The sequence below is a fragment of the Astyanax mexicanus genome, chromosome 7, assembly GCF_023375975.1.
Source record: "Astyanax mexicanus isolate ESR-SI-001 chromosome 7, AstMex3_surface, whole genome shotgun sequence".
In the NCBI taxonomy this organism is placed as follows: Eukaryota; Metazoa; Chordata; class Actinopteri; order Characiformes; family Acestrorhamphidae; genus Astyanax; species Astyanax mexicanus.
Genome location: NC_064414.1, coordinates 27,673,694 through 27,694,956, shown reverse-complemented (window position 1 = coordinate 27,694,956; position 21,263 = coordinate 27,673,694). Strand labels below are relative to the sequence as shown.

Below are 21,263 nucleotides of genomic sequence, written 5' to 3'. Positions count from 1 at the left end.
TCTGAATTTTGATACAAAATCTAACATTAAATCAACTCATTAACTCATAATTTAAGTCCTATTAATTACACAACAATTTCATTAATTGTTATTTAACATTTCGATCTAGAAATCGTGTCAGAAATAGTTATATGGAATATATAGCATTTCATTAAAGCAATTTTAATTATTAAACTCGGCACATCTACATTCTGTAAATAAGATCACATAATCACACATTCACACACTGTTCTGTGATGCTCTCAGGAGGTTCTGTATATGTCACTTAGGCACTTTCCATAGGGTCTGTGACACATAGGTCAACTTTTGGGCTCTTTTGAGTAAATATACACATTTAATTTGACCATTTTTTTTTGTATTTTGAACTTATGAGGTAAATAAATGTATTGTTAAAAAATTCTAAATAACTTCAGATCCATACTTTTTCAGATTAAAAAATATGCATACATTGTACATAATCAATTCAATTCTATCTCCTGGCTTAAATGGTTCTAAATAAAAAAATATTTGAATTTGATTTTTGTTAATCTGAAGATCGAGTTAGATATGAGATTTACCACTGTGTCACATTAAATCAGACACAAAAATCTCTTGTTCCAATGGCTTCCATTAAACGTTAGGAGGAACCTTACCTACTCCTGAAGTAGGTAACATCATAGAAATACAAGCTCCTGTGCATTTAATTAAAAGTAATAGATACTTATAAAAATGTGCTAACTTACTTTGACAACATTTAAACATTTACTTTCATACATCACATCTCTTTAACTTACAGTATACTGAATATAAATATATATATATATATTTTAATTTTGTTTCTCCTATAACATAATTATCAATTTAACAATAAAGGTTTTGTTTGTGTAGAAACTGGACCTCAGAGGTTCTTAGAATATGCAGTATGTGACCACAAAATATGTAATATTACTGTTACATATTTTTACAGTATCTTTTGTTAAGGTCTTACTAATACATATTTTCTATTAGAGACCTGCAAGTCCCTAAAATTTCAAATCTCACATGCTTTCACTTTCATCCCTCCCTATTTCTCTTGTCCAGCTTAAGGCAAAGAAAAATCTAAATCTCAACAGAGAAAACATAGCAGAAAGCTGCTGTCAGTTCTGTTATTGAAGAATATATATCAGAATCATTGCCAGTCTCAAAAGTTTTATTTAAATGGGGTTTTGATTTTCATGCCACCAGAAAATGCTGACCAAACATCTCTGTTTAATTAATAATTAATAACAGATTGATCTCAAAGGAATAATCTACAATAGTCATAGTTCTTTATTGTACATATAATTACTAGATCTCATTGAATTTCTATATTTTATTTATCTGCTAATTTTACAAAGCACCTTCCAAAACATCATTTTAATTAACAGACTTTATTTAATCCATTTTCCATTGTTTACAAGAGTTTCAATGGGAAGAAGGCAATACATATTCCGGCCTACACTGAAGCATTAAAACTCAGGCATGACTCTAATAGAACAAACAGAAGTTCCCAATTAAAGTGCTGATGTTTATATATTTACATAAGCTACAGAAATCAGAAGATTGGGCCTAAAACGTAACGATATAATACACATCTGAACCAAGCATATATAAAATAAGACTTTTAACACACATTCAGTTAAATGATACATGAACTCTCAGCACTTGATAAATAAATCTCTCATTAAAAGGCTTATAAGCCCCACATAGTTCATCTAATACTTGGCTTTTGTTCTTTACACATAAAATGCACTGCGCAACGTTTTCTGATCTTGCTAAGCAAGCTCTGTGGTGTTAAGACCACAATAACCTTACTTCTCTTTGGAATTAAAGTTCTTCTAAAGACTTTGGGCAAAAAAATACAAACAACACAATAAGAACATTTTGTTACAAAAGTGCACCTTATAAGAAAGTCAGTTTACAGCTGGTTCTGCAGTACAGAATTTAAACTATGCTTCTGCAAGGTTGGCAAACAAAGGCACGCTACACATTTTAAAACACATATTTAGTCAATTTAACTTGAATATACTGTGTGTGATGAGTATTGTATGGGAATTATGACTGAAATCATACTAGAAATATTAATTACAAAAATGAACAAAGAACACAGTGTTCTGCCAGTGTTCTACTATTCAGATTATGCTCAGAAAAGCATGTTTTTTTTCCATGATAGCTATAAATATCCTAAGATTGCCCAGCCTTATATTGCAAAAATAACATGTGTGTTACAGATGTACATATTACAATGTATTTAATTAACTCAAGCTGCATCGGCTACTGGCCCTACCCTTCGGATATACCCTGCCTTCATGCTTTGGTTCAAAGCAGTATTCCCCACCTTAGGATGACGTACACTAACAACATCTACAGGTTTTTCCTGGCATCTGAAGGTTCCCTCTATTAGGATGCTAAATGGCTCCACATGCAGGTTTTGTTGAGCTCATAGAATAGGTGCACAGTCCTTGCCTCCAGACATGGATCACAAGAAAACATTTCTACAAAGCTAAACAGTGACGCTTGGTAAAACAGTTAAGACTAAAGTTCAATTCAGTGCAACTGCAGAAACTGTACAAATTTTGCAAAACAGCAGACAGGAAGCTTGCAATGGACACAGCAATGGGGTTATTATCAGAATATTGTGCCTTTTGGCCCGCAAAACAAAAAAATAATAACTTAGGATTTTTAATTATTTTGATTATTTATCATACTTATAATATTTCAGAGAACTAGAAAGAAAGTCTATACATAAATCTTATTTTACAGCTTTTAATTTTCAATTTAGGTATTTCCTGTCATACATGCCGGGTATAGAAATTTAGCAAAAATTGCTGACAAAAACACGGATGACCTAAAATTACTTTATTGCCTTGATATTTTATCATGACAGTTGAAAATGAAATGGCTAAATTACTTTTAAAATATTAAAATCTTTAAGAAAATATACTTTTGTTTAAAAAAATATTTTGCCACTTAAAATGTAAAAATTGTACTTAGAAATGAAGGTTAACATTCCTCTACAGTTGTAATAATGGCTTCAAGTTACATTCATCAATGTACTCTTACACCGAGTTTGTATGAATTTCAAACAAATACAGCTCTAGAAAAAAATAAGAGACCAAATTTAAAACCTCTGGAATATAATCAAGAGGAGGATGGACGATCACAAGCCCTCAAACCAAGCTGAACTGCTTGGATTTTTATAGCGGAAGTGGCATAAAGTTATCCAAAAGCAGTGTGTAAGACTGGTGGAAGAGAACATGCCAAGATGCATAAAACTGTGATTAAAAAACAGGGTTATTTTACCAAATATTGATTAAATCTCTGTAAATATGAACTTGTTTTCTTTGCATTATTTGAGGTCTAAAAGCTCTGCATCTTTTTTGTTATTTCAGCCATTTCTCATTTTCTGCAAATAAATGCTTTAAATCACACTATTTTCATTTAGAATTTTTTAGGAATGTTGTTCGTAATTTATACAATAAAGCAACAATGCTCATTTTATTTAAACATACCTATAAATAGTAAAATCAGAGAAACTGATTCAGAAACTGAAGTGAGCTGTATGTTTTGGACATAGAGGCACATTATATTGATATTGACCCAATGCCTAAATGTGTAGAAGACAAGAATATTAATTTTACTGACTGCACATGTGTCTAGCAAACCTGACTCCAGAGCGATAGTCCAGGTTGGTTGGCTTGATTAGCTGATTATTATCTCTATACATCTTCTCAACAGGTACGATGCTGATTTCAGAAAATCCGTTATCATAAAACATTGGCTGTTACTTATTCTATAATAAAATGTGGTAATAAATAAAGCTAGGCTTCTATAGACTTACAGTTTAAGCACTACAGTTTAAGTGCAGGGTTTTGTGTTGAGATACTTAGATGCTGTTCCAAGGCAGCAGTGGTGGCAATAAAGAGTTAATGGGTCGTTTTACTCTAGAGTTCACACTGCAGTGTTAGTGCTTGAGCTTCCAGGCCATGAAGGCAGCAGCAGCCACACCAACAGCTGCAGTGGCTGCAATAAAGCGTGGGTCAGACAGGAGCACTGCTCTTTGGGCCTCTTCACTCTGCTCTGGCTGACCTGAAGCATTTAATTCTGACACCTGACATGCAGGAGTGGATGGCTTTGGGCAGGCACCTGCCTGTTCATTGGTGTAGACTTTATTTCTCTGTGTGGTCTGGGTGATGACAGACTGAGGAGGACTCTCAGTTGGCCTATTGTGGTTCAGGGTTGACTGGATTTCATTTGCGTGAGCTGCATTACCCATCATAATTGGAGGTTGACCATTGAGGATTGATGGCTCCTCGTTTATCTGGCCGACGTGCACCATTGTGACAGGCTCCCCTTGCAAACTCTGACAGAAAGACTCATAGGTGTCCTCCACAGGCTGATTTTCAGAGGACGACACAGCTTGTTCTGAAAAGCTATTTTCTTCAGGAGTAGAGTTTGGAACCAGGTTTTCAGGAGATACTGTAGGAGGTTGTGACACTGAAGAGCCAGCAGTGCTTGTGGTGGAATTACTCAACATTAATTGGTCGGAAGTGACTGAGCAAGGCTCCTGTAATTGTTGTCTGTGCTGAAGATGGCTGGACACTGGTGCAGGTCTGGCTGGTTGCAGTGGTGAAGATCCTGCACTCTCTGTGGGGGGACGGCTTATCTGAAGATCATCGGAACTGGCTAAGGAAGGCTCTGCTCCCATCAGAATGCCAGGCTTGCTGAAATACTCCACACTTTCCACAGCTGGGGGAGATGCTGAGCGTAAGACCTGTGCCATTCCTGGGGAAGATGCAGAAGCTTGGGAGTTTGGTGGCACTGTGGAGCGTGACGTTTCCATGCGCTGCAGATAAAATTAAGGATTAGTTAATAAAATAGAGTACAACAAATACAAAGTCTTACATCCTAACAATCAATTCACATACAATTTAAAGCCAGGATTGTCAAATAGCTTCCACACAGGGCTGTTGTAGCTGCAGGTTTTCATTCCAGTCTAACAGAAGCTTATGTCAGTAGTTGTTACACACTAAGAAAAATAAGTACAGATTTGTACCTAAAAGAGTACAAAGCTTGTCGCTGTGGCTGTACCTTACATTGAGGTACAACAAAGTACCTTTCAGTAAAAGTCCTTTTTCGTACCCATGTTTTTTGTGCCATTAAAGATTATAAACATCATTATCAACTGAATATGTGTCCAGAACTTGATGATCTACAATTGTCTGGTTTTCAAATGAAAAATGTGCAATTAAAATATATATAGTTTATTTGTACAGTGATACAGAATGCAGAATGTACCTTTTGACTGGTTAAATGGTACACATTTGTACTTATTGCTGTTAGGAATGACTTTGTACTTCAGAGGGAACACATCTGACCCTGTAAAGACCAATATTGTACCTTTGAGGGTACAATTATGAAGAGTGTACCTTTGAGTACAAAAAAGTACTTTTATCGTAACTCTGTTTTTTAGAGTGTAGAATACTGACCGCCTGTTTAAACAAATAGAATCAGTTGTGCTTCTGGTTGTTTAGAAAGAAAACCTGAGATCACACTAGCTTTTTTGGATTGATTGATGATTTTTCTCCTTTAAGTATGGCACCTAGCTATATACAGCTCTAGAAAAAATAAGAGACCACTTAATAAAGATGAGTATCTTTGATTTTACCAAATTGAAAACCTCTGGAATATAATCAAGAGGAAGATGGGTGATCACAATCATCCAACCAAACTGAACTGCTTGAATTTTTGCAGCAGGAGTGGCATAAGGTTATCCAAAAGCAGTGTGTGAGACTGGTTGCGGAGAACATGCCAAGATGCATGAAAACTTTGAATAAATACCAGAGTTATTCCACCAAATATTGATTGATTTCTGAACTATTTCAGGGGTAGGGCGTAATAAAAATATTTGATAGTAATGGCTCTGGCATTGGCATTTAGTGCTACTTTCATGTTATGTTAGGTAGAATGACTGTTTTGAAAAAAGGTTAATCAGCAACTTTCAGTTCTTCACTCTCATAACTTACAACATATTTGGAAAGCTGTTGCCTTATAATTGCTTAATAATAAGCCTCAAATTTAAGAGGTAGATATATTACCTGACTGACAGTTGAGCTGACATCCTGGGTTAAGACAGCCACTTTCTGTGGAGGGCTGGTGTCCTGAATGGGGTGCTTCACAGAGGCGGAGGTTTCTGTGACTCCCAGGGGAGTTTTGCTCTCTTCGGGCGAAGAAGGAGGCTGGGAAGAAGTGTCAGGAGTGTCAAGCTGGAATGGGGAAGTGGCTATTATACTAGTAGGAAGAGAAGTAGCAGCAGCTGAAGATGGTTCGGAAATTGCACTAAGAGTGAGGTCACTTGAGGAGTCTAAACAGGTTGTTGCTTCAGGGCGGAAAGAGACTTGATTTTGCTGAAGAGAAGTGGTCACCTGAGGAGCAGAGACTACAGAAGGGGGCAGTGCAGGGGGAGCTGATATTGGTGGTGAAGGTTTAACAGGCTGGGCTGGTTTAGGAGGAGAGGGAGCTGGAGCTTCAGGTGCTGACACTGAGACAGAGGCTTCAGCAGGGCCTGGGGCATCGACTCTGGGAAGGGACTCTGGGGGAGATTGGGCAGGGGCAGAAGCAGCTGGTGGAGCTGGGGGTTCCTCTGGAGAAGGGGTCAGCAGCGGAGGGGTGGAGCGTGGGACATTGTGAATTGTTGCAGTGGTAACTAGGGCTGGTGCTGGAGATGGAGCTGGAGGTGGAGTAGCAGCAGCAGGAGCGGGGACATGTGCAGGTGCAGGTGGAGAGACCACAGAAGCAGCAGGAGTAGGACCTGAAGCTGCAGCAGCAGCAGCAGCAGCAGGAGGAGTTGATCTCTGGGCTGAAGAGAAAGAAAAGAGAAGAGAAAACATTTAGTATAAATTATTATAAAAGAAAAAATCTGAAACAACATTCCGTTCACTACATGTGATTTTCTCTGTAACACACAAATGTAAAAATTATTGTAACACATTTGGTAAATTTCATTAGCAAATAACAAGTTCTGTATTAAATCAATTTAAAGTTTAAAGCTGAAAAAAAAAATAAAAGGACTGGACAATATAGTAGACTTATAGTTGTAACATCGCTGTTAAATTTTATTGTAAGAAAAAAAAAAATCAGGTGTCCCTATTTTGAAATTAATTGTGTGCTCACAGAATGTGTCTGCAGTACCTTTGAAATAATTGTATAATTATACAATTATAACTCTACCCCATTGTTAGAATTATACTCTGTTTCATAGCACAAAACATAGTTAGGACAATATACAATTATGCACCTTTTACATTTAAGGTACCCAATTAGCGTTCAGGATCATAAATAGCTTTGAGAATACATTTATATTGTATATAATACATATATTGAATACATATATATATTTATAAGGCTTCAGAGACGAAATATGTTCCTGTATGTTACATGTCTCATAGTGCATAATTTTGAATCTTGATTTATTTGTTAATGATAAAAATATTAAATTACTTTAGAACATTTTCAGGATACAAAACATTGATCTTAGTAAAGTTTTCTGGGATCTGGTAAATTGGGAAAAACAAAGTACAGTAGCACCACTTCAAACGAAATGAAACGTAAAGACGTTGTTCAGCATACAATAAATACACTCTTTTGAGTTTCTGTTCGTGCACAATATAGCTAAAAAAAGGTTGAAAGTGTATTATTCTGTATTTATTTAATTGAGAACTACTATTATTAGCATGCTAAAACAAGAAACAAGAAAACAAGAAAGTTACTAAATAAAAAAAATGTTCTGTTTTGACCTATTTGTTAATTTCACATATTTTAAAAGAAAGTGCTTGTCCATTATAAGCATATATTTGTCCATAACGTCGAACTGCACAGCACAATTTGTAAGAAGGGAACATGTGGAAAAAATGTCCATTTTTAAATTCCATGAATGTAAAACTGAATAAGATTTTGTGTGATTATGAAATAATCCTTACGCTTGATTCCTCTTATTTTGTCATAAGCGTCGCTGATCTCATTAGCCAGACTCTGTTGATCAATTTCATTCAGTGCTCTGATAAATTGTTCAGGCCAGTTTTCTCGTCTGCGCAGACAGTCCATCAGCACTTGCATAGCATTGTAGTTTCCCGCAACCTCTCTTTTGGCTTCTATCTCCTCCTGCAACAACATCGGCATAATGATTATTAAACAGTACATTGTGCAGTTGTGCTTCATATCACTATCAGGAATCAGTAAACGTGTACATTAACAAAATGATTGATAAGATAAATTCACAGCCTAAACTTTCAGTGCCCTGTAAAACTACATAGTATAAAAAAAGAGACAGTTACCCGATCAGTAAGTGTGAGGCAGTGCAGGTGAGGTATGATTTCTCTAACTTTGATTGTTGAAGCCAAACGACTCAACATCTTCTGTATGAAGTCTTTATACAGCTTGTCGCTTGCAAACGTCATCTTCACACTAAAAAAGAGAGTGTCAGAGAGAGAGAACAAGGTTGATCTGATGCTTGAGCAATTCCGGTAAATGCTTTATTTGGGCCAAATTAAAACTTAATTACCTTTAACTCGTCCAAATTGTTAATACAGGTTTTAATGTTTTGAAGTTTACTGACAGATTCAATTCGGCACTGGAAAAAAGGAGAAGGAGACAGTCACATTAAAATAAAAATGAGACAATTATCATAAATATTTCCTATTTCAGTAGCAAACAGTTTGTAGAGTCAGAATGATACAACTTTTTCTGATAAGAAAATCTGAAATAATAGCTAATGCCCAATACAACAAACTGTTCAAAGTTTGAAATGCCACCCCTACCTCTAACAACACTATAATAAACTGACAAAGAGCAGCTTTTGGGAATGTTGTAGTGCAATCACATCCTTTCAGTGGCATAAATGTCTTTTCTGTGGTAGGTAGGGGATTCCTCAATCGAAAACAAAAGTGAAAATGAAGGTGCTCATACCAGTCTTGGGGAAATTCTACAGATTTATTGTGAATTGTGAACATTGCACAATGAAATGTACACCACAAAATGTTATTACAGATTATTATTCCAACAATTTTCTTTTTTTAGAAATGAAACTTACACGACAAAAACTTACTTCAAAATGTGAAACCTCATCGTCATCATATGGATGATTTCCCCTAAAAAAACCCTGCTCTGAAAAGGCTTTAGCCTCTTCAGCAGACTAAGAGGTTTCAATTAGAAGTAATAATTTCTTTGTGCTGTCCAACTAACCAATATACATGTTATAATTATGAATAAAATATCTCTACCTTTACTTAAAAGGTAAAATATAAGAAAGGTTGTGTGCTCATTTGTAAATGGTGTATACATTTTTGTAAAGCATCATCAACTTATAGTAGATAATATGGGCATATACCCACAAACAGTGTATAAATGTAAAGAGAGGCAAACCTAAAACTATCAAGTAACTGATTACAGCTACTCATATTAGCTTAGGCATATGCTCTCTGAACTCATATATTGTTTAGTTTTTTAGTGTGCAGTGTTTGTAGTTTGTTCAGCACATATTAATTTGCGGGCAAAAACATAAACAGTAAATGAGTTGCAACTAAAATTGACTAAAATTGATATATATATATATATATATATATATATATATATATATATATATATATATATATATACCCACAGTGGTAACCCTCTATTATCATAAAAAGGAACTGTATATTCACTGATTCACTGTACTATTTTACGAAACTGGGAGGCAAAAATAAAAAGTTAGTATGTTAAGAGAACTTTTGATTTCACTTATTTACATAAACTCAAACAAACCTAATAATTTGAATACAGTAAAATATAGCCTAATGACCTGGGCAATAAGAAAAGAGCTTGGGCATTAATAAGTGACATAATCTGAGCCGCAAGGGACCGGACATTACCCAGCAAGTAACAAATTAATGATCTCCAGACTCAGCTCAGAGCAAAGGCCTACTGTATATGGAAAAACAGAATCCTTTCACGTTTTTTTATATTGCTTCAGACTTGTCTTTTGACCTCTCTATGCTGTTAGACTATTCAACATAGAGTTCAAATCCACTGTTTCTAACACAGCTTTACACGTCCTTGTCTGATGAAAAATATCTGTCATGCATCGGTGTAAACAAGTCAAACAAGACATTCTGCAAAGAGAACTCAAACGGAAATATGGGGATATTTACTGTATATGTGTGTGGCTAGGAAATCAAACAGGTAAGCAACCAAGTATAGCATTATTTATAATCCTGTTTTAATCACACTGCACACAAGGGTGGATCAGATGGGATCGAATGATACAGTGACAGCTGAAGTTTTCCTAGACTGTTTGCACTTAAACAGCTTAGCTTAATTAATCTGTTATGAGTTTTTATCTGATCTACCTGAAACAGGCAACCGGCTCTATGACCGCTCTGCCCTTCAAACTCAGTCACTTTCACACAAACTCACCCTCTGCACAGACACACGCCCAGCTACACACAACATTACACATTGTGAACAGTTCAGAAATAGCCCTTTATGGAGGTCACTTACTGCCTTAGAGGTTAAGGCACCAAAGAGCAAAGTCAGAGCGAAGTCAGTGTTATTCCTATCAGTTAAGTGTACAGGAATGCACAAGTAGACACGTTTACACCTGAACCAACCAACCAACCCAAACCTGCACAGACAAGCTGGTGTCCTCCCAAAGCCTTCTTCTGGCTCAGCTCCAATCGTAGCCTATCCACACACCCTAATTACCTGCCAAACAGCTGATGGCATAAAGCCCAGTCAGATGACAGATCTCTGGGTTATTTGTTATTTAAAGCTGGAGGAACTTCTTCTCAAGGGCAGAAAGGAGTGTGCGTATGGGACGCTAGGTCACTATGCCCTGTGCCTGTGCCTCAAACTCCGATTTAAAAGGCAAGGGAAGTCAAAAAGACGAACCATGTTGTGTTTGCAACTATCTTTTGTATGAACAAGACTTTTAATGTATTTTATTTTAAACTACATACATGCTTTAAAGGTTTTAGTAATTTTTTGTGATTTTTTTATTTTTTAATACATGTATTAGTTAAAATGTTTTTATGCACATGTATGCATACCAATCATAGCCATTATGTATGTGTATATTTATTTATGTCATTTTACTCTGTCATAACTAAATAATACTTGTTCCCGCAATAAACAATATTTTTCATCATCTTATAGATAATAAAGCCACTGATGGTGTTTGGCCAAAATGTTGTAATATTTTGACAATACCAAAACAAGTGAATGACTGTCACTGGGTTGTTTCTACAGAATGTGCAAGCTGTTGAAATGTTATGTATAAATAATATACAGTATATATATTTTTTACCTGCATAGATTTTATATATGCTGCTTTATTAGTAATGAAGTAAGATTCGAAATTATCCAGATATTTTTCCATTGGTTGGTTGACTTATATAAAGAATATTGCACCAAATAATTCTATTTGGTCTTATTATATTGATTATATTGAGTCAGAAACTCCTCTTAGCCGAAAAGGAAAAATATATACACCATTGTGAATTAGAGTCCATGTTATTAAGGCCTGTAGTAGAACTGGATTGACTGTAGTTATTATTACCCAAAGCGAAGCAGGAACAACATGGAAGCTGCTGGCTGAAACCCAGACAGGCGCTGAACATGTGATTTGCTCAATTTTACCAACATAAACGTATTAAAATACGGGTCTTTCTCCTTCTCTCTCTCTATAATACAGACTATTTCTCAATGTATCCACTGCCATGCTGCAGCTGAGGCTTGCGATAGTAAGGTTGTGTGGGTGTGCAGAAGAGGAAGTAATGGTGGAGATACACGGAGCGTTAACGCAGAGAGGAACAGAGGAATGAATGTGACGGTTAATAATGTTCATATTAACATTTCTACAGTAACGAAAAGCAGCGTTTACATACCTTCAGCTCAGAACTGAGTCAAGGAACTCCTGCCCGAATCAGCCTCGACTTTACTTTCACTCCGCTGTCTTCCGCAGCTGCGCGCTGAGACCCCGCCCCCTCCCTCTCCTCCTCCCTCGTCTTTCTGCTCGGGTCATTAACTCTATAGAGGTCACAGTGGGTCTGAAACCTGGTAAAAACACGATAAAAATGATTAAAATATATAAATTTGCCAATATGAACCCAAGCCCACCCTATTGTTTCCTAGAACAACATTTGTGGAAATTACTTTTAATTAAAAGTAAATTATTATTATAAGGTGATTTTACAACCTAAACATGTTACTCCACATTACAGTTACTGTTGTTAGAAAAAATTATGCACGCAATGTCTGAATTATATACATATGACAAATATGATTAGTTATCACCTAATAGTCATAATAATAGATTTGTTTATTATTGTTTATCATTATTCTTATTCTTATTATTATGTATTGGCATGTCAATTCTGTTGTATATTTACATTTTCTCCTGTGCTTTTATTTATTTTTTCTACTGAGAGCTCTTCTTAAGATGGTGTCCTTTTATGTAAAAAAATGTAACTTTACGTTTCATAGAGATTTTTATAAACGTCAGGACATGTGGTCTTACTTTGAACTACAAGTGAACAGAAGTCACTTTACAGCAGTGTTTCTCAACCCAGTTCTTACATATTCTACTGAATATTAACACTGTTCTGCATATTCTACAGCTTCCTCTGCTTTAAAGGCACTTCATAAAATTAGTGGTGGTATGATGTGTCTAATACACTGCTGGATATACATGATTAATTTAGGCTCCATAGGGAGCTAAAGGATTTAAACAGGTAAACTCAGTAAATGACGGTTTATTAGCTGATCAGCTGGATCAAGTGGAAAGCACAATTTTGGGGCAGTGATCAGGGTTAAGAAACTGCTCTAAACTACAAACATAAAGTACTGAACTAAATTCTGGCTAGGGGGAGGGGCTTCCCCAACAGCACACTGCCTCTTCTCCGCGCGACGCAAAACCAGCAAGCTGATTGGCTGTTTCTACTGAGTGGCGGGATTTAATTCCTAAACCGGCTCCGTGATTGGTCCGGTCTGTCTCCTCTTTAATAGTACAGTTGAGTTAGCGAAAATATATCCTTTTTGGGGGGACAAATCCACCTGTTTCTAATATTGGGTGGGACATGTCCCACCCATCCCTCCCGGTTCCTACGCCAATGTGTGTGACTACAGCACCTAAGCCTCGACAATTTTTTAAGGAAAATATTCAACTAATTTCACTATGCGAACTCATAGACAGCGTTTTTTCTATTCTGTAACACGTGCTTATAGCGTTATTGACTTTACTTAAAATCTACAACATTTATTTTGTTAATAACTGGAGCCTATCCCAGCAGGCATCGGGCGGAAGGCAGGATACACCCTGGACAGGCCGACAATCCATCGCAGGGCAGACAGACACAGACAGACACACAGACACATTCACTCACAGACTTACACCTAAGGGGCAATTTCAATCAAGTTCCAATTAGCCTGAATTAGTCTATTACCCTGGACAGGCCGACAATCCATCAGACACACAGACACACAGACACACAGACACATTCACTCACACACTTACACCTAAGGGGCAATTTCAATCAAGTTCCAATTAGCCTGAATTAGTCTATTAGTCAATTAGTCTTTGGACTGTGGGAGGAAACCAGAGAACCCGGAGGAAACCCACGCAGACACGGGGAGACGTGCAAACTCCGCACAGAAAGACCCGGGTCGCCCCAGCCGGGAATCGAACCCAGGCCGTCTTGCTGTGAGGCGGAAGTGCTACCCACTGCGCCACCGTGCCGCCCAATAATAATCATTATTATTGTTATTATTATTATTATTAATATACTTGTAATGCAAGTAAAATTCTGCGTAATTAAATGTTTTTTGCCTTCAGGGTTCACCACAACATATAATTGCACTATAATTAAGATAATGTACTAATAACGATGTTATAAATATTAATCTTTTACAGTCAGACACGTTTAAATATTAGAAAGTCAGCACCGTTATTTTTTTTTTATTCTAGTACAGATTTTAATTATTTAATTATTATTTTAAACAATAATAATAATAGTAATAATAATAATAGTTTTCCACACTGCTTATAATTATTATTACTATTATTATTATTATTATTCCACACTGATATTATTATTATCATTATTATTATTATTATTATTATAAAAGTTAATTTAATGTTCTTTGCCACCAGGGTTCACCACAACATATAATTGCGCAATAATAGAGAAAACTGTATTAATAACTGTGCTATAAATATAAATATTTTACAGTCAGACACTCGTGGCATTTAAAAATAATTATATAATATACGCGTTTCTATGGCTACAGAAGTGACAGCGGAGCGAAGATTGGCCGCTTGTTTTGTTTACAGAGTTCGTAAACTCTAGACCAGCAGCAGCTGCAGCTTTTCCCGGAGGAGATTCAGCGATTTTTCAAGAGCAAACTTTTATTATTTCATATTTACTGTTTTATTAATTGTATTGTGTTTTACTTATTATATTATTGTTATATTATCTGTATTGTCTGTTATTAATCTTATATATTTTGTTTTTCAGGTGTCGGAGGCCGGTGAGGGTATACTGACACCCCGCGGTCCGACATGGAGTTTTGGCGTAGCGAAGAGCATCGCATGGAGGTTAGTAAACAACTAAGGTTATCTAATTTTTAACCAAATTCATAGTGAGGAGGTAAAACTAGAGGTGGAGCAGCATGAATTACAGCAGCTGTTAGTTCTGCAGGCGGAGTGTGAGGAAGTGATGAGTAGCTAGCCTAACCTAGTTAGCATAACATTAGCATTTTATTTAATAACTGTATCAGTCTGGAAAGGGTTCCTTGCTTGGGTGCTATAAAGGGTGGTATATGTGCTCACAAATATCATCAAATAAGCTCTAAAATGTTTTCTGAGCTGCTCACAATATCAGCATTTTATGTCTCCTTTTTTCAAAACGATTGTTGTGTTTTTTTCATGTTTCTGAAGGGCACTGAGGAGCTGAGGGCTGCCTGTCTGCAGTGGCAGGGTGAGGGTCCAGACCCCTGGATGGAGCTCAGGAGGGTCCAGCATGAGTTCCTCGAGGGGAAGCTGAGGGCCCTCATTCAGAAGGTCAGTAAAGCACAATAAACAATGAATTAATACGCCGAAAAACAACACAGTCACGTTTTACACACTGTAAATGCTTGTATATGTCAACATTTGTTGATTATTGTTTTTAAAAATGGTTGTAATTTATTTTTATTGTAGGTGGAGTCTCACTGCGCATGCGACCCCCCCACTTTCCTGCCTGTTTGTGTGAGTCTCTAGCAAACTGTTATTGTTGATTTGTCTAAAAATGCAGCATGTTTAGTTTATATTGCAGTGTATATAATCCTGAGTTGTGTTCAGGAGGAGCCAGACCCCTGGACGGAGCTCAGGAGGGTTCAGTGCGAGTTCCTCGAGGGGAAGCTGAAGGCCCTCATTGAGAAGGTGAGAAAAGAACAATGAACAATTAATTAAGATGCAGAGAAGCATCACAGTAATACAGCTGCTTTCAAAACCAAATACCACATTAAATCTGTTGAATATCTGTTAATATGTGTCTTTAAAACCTTCATCTTCCACTTCATAGCAGCTTTCCTGTCCCAGGTCGCATGTTGTGAGTGTCCTGGTGCCAGTTATGGAGGCAGCCCCCGCTAACAGGCTGGATTCTACCAAGCCTGATATCCCAGGTCCAGTTGCACAGGTAAGAGTTTGTAGTTAATCCTAAATAATCTTTGCCTGTCTACTATCTTAAAATGATTAAAGATCTACAATTCATAATAAAAACCTGTTATAAGAAGCTGTGAGAAAGTTGTATGAAAGGAATAATAATCTCCTATTGTTTTGTTTTTGTCATTGACAGTGCGAAGAAGCTCCAGCTCCAGACCTCACCACCACCTCTCATCCAGAGCCATACAGCCAGGGAGACACTGCACTGTCACCCACCATTAATACACAATGCAGATCCCTGAAACGCCCTGTCACCAACTTTCGGACCTCCTTTGCGTGTCGTTTCAGGTCTCCTCGTCGAGTCCTGGTGCAGGTAGAAGAGGCAGATCCCTCTCACCGGCTGGACCTTCAGGACACAAAGCCTGAACTGGAGCCAGTGCCAGCTGCACAGGTAAGAGTTTGGACTAAATCCTGCTGTCAGCTATAGAAGCTTCCCTGTATATCCCATTTACTGTATCTCGTTTAATAATAATTATGTTAATTCATGGTATAATTTAGTCCAAAACACTTTAGACATAATTCCTGCAGTCACAGCAATTGTAAGGGAGATCTCACTAGGAGGGCTAGTACGTTTTTGGATAAGTAGCAAACACTCCCATATGTCGGCCAGGACATAGAAGACAGAGAGGCATAGGATGGTTTAGGTGGCTTTATGGATTTGGCAATTAGCAGTAGTATTACTTTGAGTCTGCAATAACAGAGAAAATACATAACAATATATATTATATATTACAATAAGAGCAATTACAACACAATTGTACAAGTAGAACAAAACACTATAATTTCACTGCATAGCATTCCTATACACTGCATGCTCTAAACCATAGGTCGGCAATAGGCGGCCCGCGGGCCAGATGCGGCCCGCAAGCAAGAAACATCTGGCCCGTGAGGTTGAACTATAATGAAAAAAAAAATCGGACTGTCCGTCTCAAAAATGCTCTTTATTTAGAAACTTAATTTTCCAAAACAGAAAAAATTATTAAAGATATTTTGATAGAGCCACGGGCTGTTAGATAACTGCTAGCTTCTTTATTCTGTTATTTTTTTTTATTCGTTTGTTTTTTTTTAATTTAACAAACAGGTATATCATTGATAGCGCCCCCAATGGTCAGTCCACAGATTTCACCCACATCAGCCCACTTGAATGTCTGCTTGTCATTTTAAGAGCGCCCTCCCGCCACCGCGCCCGCCAATTGCCGACCCCTGCTCTAAACTAAATAATAGGGAGTTAGCACCACCCTATAGGCAAAAAAGGTAAAGGCAATGACTCTGCAATTTAACTGACTCGGGAAATTTCCACATACAACACTGTTAACCAGCTCAACTACACCATAAATAATTCAGTATGCAACACAGTATCACAAATATTAAGGAATAACATTAAACATACACATATATGCAGGTAACTATACAAATATACTACTTAACTTTTAATCCTATGAGCTGTAAAAATAGTAGCTAACTAACTAACAGGAATTAAACTAGTAGCTGATAAAGGAAAAAGTCCAGCTTACTTTGGGTCACAGACTCAAACTGCAAATCACCAAAGTCCACACTCAAACAACTTAGGAACTGTAAGGCTTCTTAGGTGGAATGGAGGAACATGTCTGCCTAGTTCCTTTCTCCACTGCACATTGTTGCATGACCTACTATCAGCCAAGGACCAATCAGAAGACTCATCAAATGATGGGGTGATTCAGGACCTTTTATACAGCCATATTGATAAGCATTTTACAATATATTACGTATAAAATTATATAAATATTTGACAAGCATTATGCAGTGAAATTATTAGTAAATTGTCTACAACAGTAAAGGTGTACAACAGTTCCCCTTTATTTCTATGTCTCTGTCTCTGTCTCTTGTAGGACAAGGACGACCTGGAGAACGACGTGGAGGTCCTGGAGTTGGAGCATCACAGGCCAGGAGAGACAGCTCCAAACAGAAAGGTTAGATTTCAGTGTTAATTAAAGCAAAAGGATCAGCATATAATTATAAAATTCTGCTGTTGTGTTGTATTGTTTGTGAATGTATATGCAATGTCTGTGTTAATGTTTTTTTACACCATGTCTTACTTAGTTCTTTGTTTTTTTTATTTCTTTTCATGCAGAGAGGATGGCTACAGCACCTGCTCAGCTGCTTCAGGTGGAAAGCAAGAAAGAGCTGAAAAGGTGATCTGTAGATGATCTGGCTGTAGAGCTGTACATACATACACAAACACATACATAAACACATACATACACAGACATACATTGCAGGGTTAGAATTTTGGTAAATGGGCTGAGGCACACAGTAGTGGTCTGGAGGTTGTGGGTAATATTCTGTGATCTCCTATGTCGTGAGCTTGGAGGGGGGTGAGTCTGGGATGCCAGAATTCACTGCTGAGTCTTCCTGAGGTGTTCAGTGTAACGCTTATGAAGGGAGGTCCTCAGCGGATGACCCCTGTGAAGAGCTTGCGGCATAGTGAGGGATCAGTGTATCAGTGGGAGAAGGGAAGGGTGGCTGTTTCATTTTTGGGATAAATGTTGCTGATTGGATGGTAAATGGCCACAGCAGCGTAGTTGTTAGCTGTAGGAGTTTATGGTTCTCGTGTAGTTTAATGTAAATGAATGGGAGAGTAGAGTATAGAAGGGAATGGGCGGGGCTCTAGATTTAACCACAGTTGCGTTACTTATATAGATATAGAGATAGACGAATAGGATACACATATAAATACACACACAGTAATATGCACATGCATTGGTCCGGTCTGTCTCCTCATTAATAGTACAGTTGAGTTAGCGAAAAGATATCCTTTTTGGGGGGGACAAATCCACCTGTTTCGAACCCGGTTCCTACGCCAATGCCTCCTGGGACTCTGTTTTCCTTCCACAGTCCAAAAGAAACTGTGTGCCCAGATATGGATTGGCACTTTAGGTGGACGGTGTTTCAGTTGAGAGTACGCTGTGCGTGATTCTCACTGGTGTGTGTTGAGTGTGTGTAGAATGTAATTTGCATAGAATGTAAAAGTTTTATTGAGTGGCAGAAAGGTGCTATATAAGTGTAATTGTAAGTAAGTAAACTTCTTGTGTGGAGCAAACTCAAAAAGTTTGAATGTTTTTTTATCAGTCAGTGTAGCTCTAGTGCACACCTCTGAACTAGCATGACTCTATGTATGCTAATACTTGACTCAAATTAGCTTTCTTGAGATCACAGGGTTTTACATAATTTTTCCAATAGCATTGTGATGTTTTTATGGTTGTTCTTAATAAAAACATGAATGATGATTTTGATACATTTTTAAGGCATATTGTATTTCTTAATACCCTTGACTTGCAGAAAGATCGGATCACATTTTGTGACAAATGTATGCAGTAAACCAATGAATTTTGAAGGGTTCACATACTTTTTCTTGCCACTGTATATTTAAAAATATGGCTAAACAAAAGATTTAAAATGCAAATTGTCAGTGTCCACAAAAATCGAATTAAATTTTGGATGCTTTTTAAACTAAATGTATGCTAAATGTATGACATCACATGTGTTAAGGAATATTGTCTGGTACTGCAGCAGCTATAAAGCCTAATAATAAGAGCTACACTTGAATGTATGTATGTAGGTATGTAAAGATTTGCTGTGTGTGCATTAGTTTTAGGTTTAGGTTGCTATGTGTATTGAAACTCCTTTGTGCAGGTGTACAAGCCTCTATTGCAGCTGTAGTCTCTTCAATCAAGGCTGACCAAAGGCACATAGATAAAAAGCTTCAAAATATAAACATGAGAAGGGAACATCTTCTGTATTACCATCATGATGGCATAGAAGGATGCTTTAGACTGGTCTATGCCCCAGTGACCCAGACACAGACCATGTTTAACCTTTTAGGTTCCATCACTGACTGACATCCATATGAGGGCAAAATGGGAGCTGTGGACAAAACCCATACAGGCCCATATGGGCATGTTATCTGAGATTATATTGAATCAGTGATTTATATCTAAATCCCAATGCTACACTCAGTCCTGTTTGAGGCCTTGTAATGAAATAAAATTATGTTGTTTTACCTCTTTATGGCCGATAGATGTCAGTGTTGAACTGTGTGAATTACTATAAAGGTGCAGCTGCCCTCAACGGCTCTAAACTGACTTCTTAATGATCTTTAAGCATTTTAAAGCAGCCTACATTTTCTACTGTTACTGCATCCATGATGTATTTTCTAATATAGGTGATTTGCTGTTAAAACATAATTTGGCACATTACTGTCCTTTAATGTTGAAAAAAATATAAAACATTGTTCATTGTTAAATGGTTTTAAAAAAGGTTAACAAAATAAATAAATGTTAAAATTGTAACTCAGAATCAACATTATATCTTTGTCTTTCTTTGTCTTTACTATACCCTCAAATAACTGTACATTCTAAAAGAGTACAGTGTAAAATGAAAAGGGAACACAATCTATAGTTTATTAAATGTTGAAAAGTAAAGCCGTATCCGAACGGTATTCGTTTTCTCAGGGGGACTTCTGTGAAAAAAAAACCACACTTCTACTCAGTGATAAAACTCTTGTATCCGGACCACAATTGAAAAAAACAGGAGCACAAGTGAGTTTTTTGACTTTCAGTAGCTCCTCCATTTCCACTTGCTGTTGTGGTTATGTGAATCTCCGTGGAAACGCACGGCCAAAGAGTCATAACTGTATGTAGCAGTGGACAAAAAAAAAAATGATTAGATGCGAGGTATCGAAACTCAGAGATGTGTGTTCGGACGGGACTAAAATTACAGGAGGACCACAGAGTTCAGCGAAAAACAGTAAGTAGTTCAGCCAGTAATTTTTTAGAGGGCGTCTGAAAAAAACACGTACACACACACTGATATTCAGTGAAGCAGTAAGAATTTAGGGACTTGATCACTGACATAATTGGATGTTTCCATTCAGCTACTCTGCTACAGCTTTACCACCATAAAGCTACTGTACCTATATGTGCAGTTCACTCTCCTGCTGCATCAATAAGCCCCCAGGATACACCACCTTCTTACCCTCCTGCTAAGATTAATACCTCCACAGACTCTAGCTCAGGGGTGTCCAAACTACGGCCCGCGGGCTATTTGCGGCCCGTTTCCTTTTTTGGAGCGGCCTGCGAGGTATTTTAGAAATAGAATAAAAGTTGGCCCGCTGTTAAGCAGGTTTTTATAATGTGAGATTCAAAGTTTGGACGCTAGGTGTCAGAAACGGGCCAAAGAGTCTAAAAGTGGCGAGAGTGAAGTTGAAGCGCAGAAAAACTGGCCAAAGAGTCTAATGCAGAGAGGGTGCGCAGTTTTAGCGCAGAAAAACGGGCCAAAGAGTCTAAAAGCGGAGAGATTGCGCAGTTGTAGTGCAGAAAAACAGGCCAAAGAGTCTAAAAGCGGAGAGGGTGCTCAGTTGTACTGCAGAAAAACGTGCCAAAGAGTCTAAAAGTGGAGAGGGTGCGCGTTTCTAGAACAGAAAAACGGGCCAAAGAGTCTAAAAGCGGAGAGAGTGCACAGTTGTACCGCTGAAAATCGGGCCAAAGAGTCT

General features: G+C 37.4%; 2 protein-coding genes across 3 annotated transcripts; one reads left to right on the top strand and one right to left on the bottom strand.

The window, feature by feature from the left end:
* Nucleotides 1-1,372: 1,372 nt before the first annotated feature.
* Nucleotides 1,373-12,003, bottom strand: mavs (mitochondrial antiviral signaling protein). Its single transcript, XM_007236419.4, has 6 exons — nt 11,919-12,003; nt 8,558-8,626; nt 8,331-8,460; nt 7,977-8,157; nt 6,096-6,856; nt 1,373-4,843 (listed from the first exon to the last, which is right to left on the bottom strand). Exons 3-6 carry the CDS (start codon nt 8,451-8,453, stop codon nt 3,962-3,964), a joined length of 1,947 nt encoding a protein of 648 aa, XP_007236481.3. The 5' UTR covers nt 8,454-8,460; nt 8,558-8,626; nt 11,919-12,003; the 3' UTR covers nt 1,373-3,961.
* Nucleotides 12,004-14,333: 2,330 nt separating this feature from the next.
* LOC111195941 (uncharacterized) lies at nt 14,334-17,931 on the top strand. 2 transcript variants are annotated; one of them, XM_049481813.1, is made up of 8 exons: nt 14,334-14,626; nt 14,969-15,091; nt 15,230-15,277; nt 15,371-15,451; nt 15,594-15,707; nt 15,867-16,124; nt 17,602-17,682; nt 17,844-17,931. In XM_049481813.1, exons 1-8 carry the CDS (start codon nt 14,591-14,593, stop codon nt 17,898-17,900), a joined length of 798 nt encoding a protein of 265 aa, XP_049337770.1. In that variant the 5' UTR covers nt 14,334-14,590; the 3' UTR covers nt 17,901-17,931. The 2 variants fall into 2 exon arrangements, with proteins under 2 accessions (XP_049337770.1, XP_049337771.1); XM_049481814.1 differs by lacking the exon at nt 15,230-15,277.
* The last annotated feature ends 3,332 nt before the right edge of the window (nt 17,932-21,263 follow it).

Coding starts and splice junctions, on each gene's coding strand:
- mavs (XM_007236419.4), bottom strand. CDS start 8,453: ATGACGTTTGCAAGCGACAAGCTGTATAAAGACTTCATACAGAAGATG. Junction 8,158..8,330: donor GCCTCACACTTACTGATCGG/GTAACTGTCTCT, acceptor ATGTTGTTGCAG/GAGGAGATAGAAGCCAAAAG. Junction 6,857..7,976: donor CAAAATAAGAGGAATCAAGC/GTAAGGATTATT, acceptor CTTTCTCTTCAG/CCCAGAGATCAACTCCTCCT.
- LOC111195941 (XM_049481813.1), top strand. CDS start 14,591: ATGGAGTTTTGGCGTAGCGAAGAGCATCGCATGGAG. Junction 15,278..15,370: donor CCACTTTCCTGCCTGTTTGT/GTGAGTCTCTAG, acceptor AGTTGTGTTCAG/GAGGAGCCAGACCCCTGGAC. Junction 15,452..15,593: donor TGAAGGCCCTCATTGAGAAG/GTGAGAAAAGAA, acceptor TCCACTTCATAG/CAGCTTTCCTGTCCCAGGTC.